This window comes from Musca autumnalis, unplaced genomic scaffold, assembly GCF_047663935.1.
Source record: "Musca autumnalis isolate F117 unplaced genomic scaffold, ASM4766393v1 scaffold_2, whole genome shotgun sequence".
Lineage (NCBI taxonomy): Eukaryota > Metazoa > Arthropoda > Insecta > Diptera > Muscidae > Musca > Musca autumnalis.
Genome location: NW_027411755.1, coordinates 246,676,753 through 246,682,838, shown reverse-complemented (window position 1 = coordinate 246,682,838; position 6,086 = coordinate 246,676,753). Strand labels below are relative to the sequence as shown.

The 6,086-nt window shown below is 34.2% G+C and overlaps 1 protein-coding gene across 1 annotated transcript; it reads right to left on the bottom strand.

The window, feature by feature from the left end:
- Positions 1-4,541: 4,541 nt before the first annotated feature.
- On the bottom strand, positions 4,542-5,548 carry LOC141393385 (cytochrome b5 domain-containing protein 1). Its single transcript, XM_073966382.1, has 3 exons — positions 5,299-5,548; positions 4,882-5,247; positions 4,542-4,797 (listed from the first exon to the last, which is right to left on the bottom strand). The coding sequence occupies exons 1-3, from the start codon at positions 5,431-5,433 to the stop codon at positions 4,666-4,668; spliced, it is 633 nt and encodes a 210-aa protein (XP_073822483.1). The 5' UTR covers positions 5,434-5,548; the 3' UTR covers positions 4,542-4,665.
- Between the last annotated feature and the right edge of the window lie 538 nt (positions 5,549-6,086).

Here is a 6,086-nt window from a genome sequence, read left to right as displayed (position 1 = left end):
TTTAAAGATTTTTACAAGCAACCAAAGGCCACAATAAAAGTGGATTTTTTAAAGATTTTTACAAGCAACCCAAGGCCACAATAAACGTGGATTTTTTACAGATTTTTACAAGCAACCCAAGGCCACAATAAACGTGGATTTTTTTTAAAGATTTTTACAAGCAACCAAAGGCCACAATAAACGTGGATTTTTTACAGATTTTTACAAGCAACCCAAGGCCACAATAAACGTGGATTTTTTACAGATTTTTACAAGCAACCCAAGGCCACAATATACGTGGATTTTTTAAAGATTTTTACAAGCAACCCAAGGCCACAGTAAAAGTGGACTTTTTAAAGATTTTTACAAGCAACCAAAGGCCACAATAAACGTGGATTTTTTAAAGATTTTTACAAGCAACCAAAGGCCACAATAAACGTGGATTTTTTAAAGATTTTTACAAGCAACCAAAGGCCACAATAAACGTGGATTTTTTAAAGATTTTTACAAGCAACCCAAGGCCACAATAAACGTGGATTTTTTAAAGATTTTTACAAGCAACCCAAGGCCACAATAAGCGTGGATTTTTTAAAGATTTTTACAAGCAACCCAATGCCACAACAAACGTGGATTTTTTAAAGATTTTTACAAGCAACCAAAGGCCACAATAAACGTGGATTTTTTAAAGATTTTTACAAGCAACCAAAGGCCACAATAAACGTGGATTTTTTAAAGATTTTTACAAGCAACCAAAGGCCACAATAAACGTGGATTTTTTAAAGATTTTTACAAGCAACCCAAGGCCACAATAAACGTGGATTTTTTAACGATTTTTACAAGCAACCCAATGCCACAACAAACGTGGATTTTTTAAAGATTTTTACAAGCAACCCAATGCCACAACAAACGTGGATTTTTTAAAGATTTTTACAAGCAACCAAAGGCCACAATAAACGTGGATTTTTTAAAGATTTTTACAAGCAACCAAAGGCCACAATAAACGTGGATTTTTTAAAGATTTTTACAAGCAACCAAAGGCCACAATAAAAGTGGATTTTTTAACGATTTTTACAAGCAACCAAAGGCCACAATAAACGTGGATTTTTTAACGATTTTTACAAGCAACCAAAGGCCACAATAAACGTGGATTTTTTAAAGATTTTTACAAACAACCAAAGGCCACAATAAAAGTGGATTTTTTAAAGATTTTTAGCAACAACCAAAGGCCACAATAAACGTGGATTTTTTAAAGAGTTTTACAAGCAACCAAAGGCCACAATAAACGTGGATTTTTTAAAGATTTTTACAAGCAACCAAAGGCCACAATAAACGTGGATTTTTTAAAGATTTTTAGCAACAACCAAAGCCACTAAAAACGTGGATTTTTTAAAGATTTTTAGCAACAACCAAAGCCACTAAAAACGTGGATTTTTTAAAGATTTTTAGCAACAACCAAAGGCCACAATAAACGTGGACTTTTTAAAGATTTTTACAAACAACCAAAGGCCTCAATAAACGTGGATTTTTTAAAGATTTTTAGCAACAACCAAAGCCACTAAAAACGTGGATTTTTTAAAGATTTTTAGCAACAACCAAAGGCCACAATAAACGTGGATTTTTTAAAGATTTTTACAAACAACCAAAGGCCTCAATAAACGTGGATTTTTTAAAGATTTTTAGCAACAACCAAAGGCCACAATAAACGTGGATTTTTTAAAGATTTTTACAAACAACCAAAGGCCTCAATAAACGTGGATTTTTTAAAGATTTTTAGCAACAACCAAAGGCCACAATAAACGTGGATTTTTTAAAGATTTTATACAAACAACCAAAGGCCTCAATAAACGTGGATTTTTTAAAGATTTTTAGCAACAACCAAAGGCCACAATAAACGTGGATTTTTTAAAGATTTTTACAAACAACCAAAGGCCTCAATAAACGTGGATTTTTTAAAGATTTTTAGCAACAACCAAAGGCCACAATAAACGTGGATTTTTTAAAGATTTTTACAAACAACCAAAGGCCTCAATAAACGTGGATTTTTTAAAGATTTTTAGCAACAACCAAAGGCCACAATAAACGTGGATTTTTTAAAGATTTTTACAAACAACCAAAGGCCTCAATAAACGTGGATTTTTTAAAGATTTTTACAAACAACCAAAGGCCTCAATAAACGTGGATTTTTTAAAGATTTTTACAAGCAACCAAAGGCCACAATAAACGTGGATTTTTTAAAGATCTTTAGCAACAACCAAAGGCCACAATAAACGTGGATTTTTTAAAGATTTTTAGCAACAACCAAAGGCCACAATAAACGTGGATTTTTTTAAAGATTTATACAAGCAACCAAAGGCCACAATAAACGTGGATTTTTTAAAGATTTTTACAAGCAACCAAAGGCCACAATAAACGTGGATTTTTAAAGAGTTTTACAAGCAACCAAAGGCCACAATAAACGTGGATTTTTTAAAGATTTTTACAAGCAACCAAAGGCCACAATAAACGTGGATTTTTAAAGATTTTTACAAGCAACCAAAGGCCACAATAAACGTGGATTTTTTAAAGTTTTTTTCACAATCTTTAAAAAAAAAGGATTTGTTTCCCTACGAATACTGTGCTCCACATTATACAGTTACTATGTCTCTCTCCTCTAAGCTATGTCTTCGGCTTGTGTACATTTTTGTTATCTCGTTAAGACTTCCGTTTCGGTTTTAAATTTCTTGAATAAATTAGAAGTGTGGATTTTGTTTTTATTATGCAGGTATTTGAATTTTTCTCAAATAATTGCTGTTGGGTTTTTGTTACTGTTACGCATTCCTTTGTTTGTGGGAGACCCTCAGACAGGCAGAGCTAAAGGAAATCTTTTGCTAAGACAAAAAAACAAACTCTGGGAAGTCGACAAATTGACGTTGATTGCTGTGGCAAAACATTCCAATGTTTGCGTGTTGTTTGTGTCGTTATTTAGTTTGGGAAAATTCTTCTCTTCAGATTGCAAAATGTTTACATAAATTTGTAATCGTTCAAAAGTTTAATAATGAATCGTTGAATTATGTATAGTCGTAACGTATATCAAATTCTTCCGAAGATGGGAAAATTACAAGTTTCTTGAAATGTCATTTTTCAATTTTAAAAAAGGTTGGACAAGGCTGAAGAAAATAAACATCAATGAGGGCATTAATGTGAAGCGGGTCCGGCTATATGATAACCTACACCTCCAAAATTTCAACAAACTCGTAAGTTGACAAAAACTTTTTTTAAACCAAATTGCGTCATATTTTCCAAATGTCATCAAAATGCCTGTCCAATTTTGTGTTTGGTGCGTCAAATACATGAAATCGGACGAACATACATGAGAATATCTATGGTTATGGTTAGTTTAAAGCGGAAATATGAAAACTATTTAATTCTTGGTCTATTCCAGATCCTACGAGAAACTACTAATTTTTACTACGATAACATTTGTTCCTTTTGATATCGAAAAGTAGTAAAAATTTGTAGATTTTTGCAGTTCTGGAACAGACCATTTGTGTATATCTAATGCTGCCCTCGATACGTGCCGCCGTGGTAAAGTTAACACGTCAGACTTGCACTCAGATGGTCTGCGGTTCAATTTTTGGGCGGTGACAAATTTCCTCATAGTAATGTCGGCTTACATGTCCTGAGATTTTAGCCATGTGGTGTCGTAAGACACGCCAATCCAATATGAATCGGGGTGCACTCATTGATATGAGAAAAGTCTCACTTGTCCCTTCCCGGATGTTGTGAGAACTGTATGCATACTGCCTTCGGAAAGGGTCCGAATTTTCCAAAGCCAACGTCTAAGTGATGTCCTTGTAATACATCTGAATGATTTTGGATTTTTTTTTTTTTTTGATCTGCCAGTGAAATAATAGGTCCCACTGTTTATGATACCTACCCCACAAATGCATCCATATCACGCAGGAACGTCTAAGACATCTTTTGTCACCTAAATTAAATTATTATTCATATTATGGTTTTTTCATTCCCACGAATGTGTCTGAGATTGATTTCTAACAAAACTAGCTTTTTACACATTACACCACACATAGCTGCATGATATACAAATTCCTTCGACTTACCAGCAATAAATTCTCATAATCCAAAAACATTAGGACTGCGTTAATTTTTTCCTACGGCATCTTCAGTTGCCATGCATTGCTGTTACGCCCATTTGTCTATTCTCTCAATTGTTGCTCCACTCACTCCTTTTTTCGCCAACACAAAAGAAAATTCTTGGCATATCCTGAGAACAATGTCATGCCATTGAAAATCTGAGAAAGAAGTGAAAAACAAATTCCATAGAGTTACCTTGACAAATGGCGATAAGGCAAAGACAATTTGAAGGCAGACATGCAGACAGACAAAGAGACAAGCAATCATGGAATGGAATGAAAGCAAAAGATTAGCATCTACAATGGGAAAATAAGACAAGCACAGATCATTTGAATAAAATGTGTCATTATTATGGCGGGAGGAAAAATTTGAGAAAAAAGACAATACCAACCCCATGATCAACAGACAACAACAACGAAACCACCAACTCTTGTAATAAAGACATTTAATTTTGCACGCGGTACAAGGTATTTTAATGAACGACAAAGTCTGACAAACAACAATGTATGGCAACAGCAACATTCTTTCCCGCGCGTTTTTTCACAAGTACTCTCAGGCCACTGTCAAATCATCCGTGTAATACAGCCAAATAGATGGTGGTGGTAATTCAATATCAGATTCCTCTTCAATCAGGCCATTGCCATCAAGGGTTTCATGTAATTTCAGATTTCCCGGACAATGACCCTAAAGGAAATACAACACAGATTTACATGACAATCGTAATAGATAAGAAGATCAAAAATATGTTTTCTACGTCATTGAACCTACACCATAGGAGCATTTACGCCACAAATAGCTGCCGGCATGCATATTATACAGCTGCTTATATTTCCTTTGTATGTCATAAATGGTATCCTCATCGCATACCTTTATCAAGGTGGTGCTGCCCGTTAGTGTGTTAATGAGCCTTACTCGGCGTTCTCTCTTTGTTAAACGTCCAATGTGATAACGGGGATCTTGACTCCACAACCTACAGGGTGTTCGACAAAAATCACTTTGTGCCGTTTCCAATATTGGTGGAAAGAGAACACGAGGTTTTCCCGATCGTCCTGAAATCTCTGTTATAGGACTATGATCAATGTGAAAGAAATGCGACAGATCTTTGCCTCCAAATGCCAATAAGTAGTCCAAATGCTAGGATAGATTTTTCAATATTTTGATGTAACTAATTTTTTTGGAAGTTACCTTATTCCACGAATCCTGACGATCTCTTAACATGGGCGTCAAATCGAACACATTGCCATGAATAACAATCCAAAAGTCATCCTTTTTGTTGTGCACACAAACTTCGTCGTAAAGAAAATAACGAAGTTCTGACATTTTGCTCCAAAAATAAAAATTGGAAATCGGAATTTGTTTTGGTTTCAGGTAGAAACTTGATATTAAAACTTGTGATATTTTTGGTATGTTCCAGTACTGCAAGAATCTACTAATTTTTACTATTTTTTCCGATAACGTAAAGGAAAAATTGTTATCGTAGTAAAAAGTAGTAGCTTCTTGCAGGTTCTGGAACAAAGCAATTAATAAAAATATATTAGCTCTGTTCCAGAACTAAAAAGTTTTTACAATTTTTACCACTTTTACACATTTTGCGTTCCCGTACACAAAATTTATATGAAAATCGTTTACGACTTTTACAAGTTTTACGACTTTTACCACTTCAGGTGACACTCTTGCAATCGATCATGGCAGAACTACCAGGTAGTGGCATCATAAAATTTTGAATATGTTACGTCAAAACTTTCTTTATGTTGTTGGGGAAATTACAACAAAAATAATTTTTTTATAAAGGGATTTGACTTTTCATATTCGATCAGCTGGTGTGATACCACTACCTGGGTAATTGTGCCATGCAATCGATTCAAAAATATTAGAAATTCGTGTTAGTAGTAGAGCTGGCAAAAAATCGATGGTACAATCGATAATATCAATTATTTTTTTTTTAATTCAATATCGATAGACAATTTTGTCTA

Bases quoted from the DNA above. Each gene is read 5' to 3' on its own strand.
- LOC141393385 (XM_073966382.1), bottom strand. From the start codon at position 5,433: ATGTCAGAACTTCGTTATTTTCTTTACGACGAAGTTTGTGTGCACAAC. The intron at 5,248-5,298 runs GTAACTTCCAAA...AATCTATCCTAG, and splicing joins GTCAGGATTCGTGGAATAAG to CATTTGGACTACTTATTGGC. The intron at 4,798-4,881 runs GTAGGTTCAATG...TATTTCCTTTAG, and splicing joins GGCGTAAATGCTCCTATGGT to GGTCATTGTCCGGGAAATCT.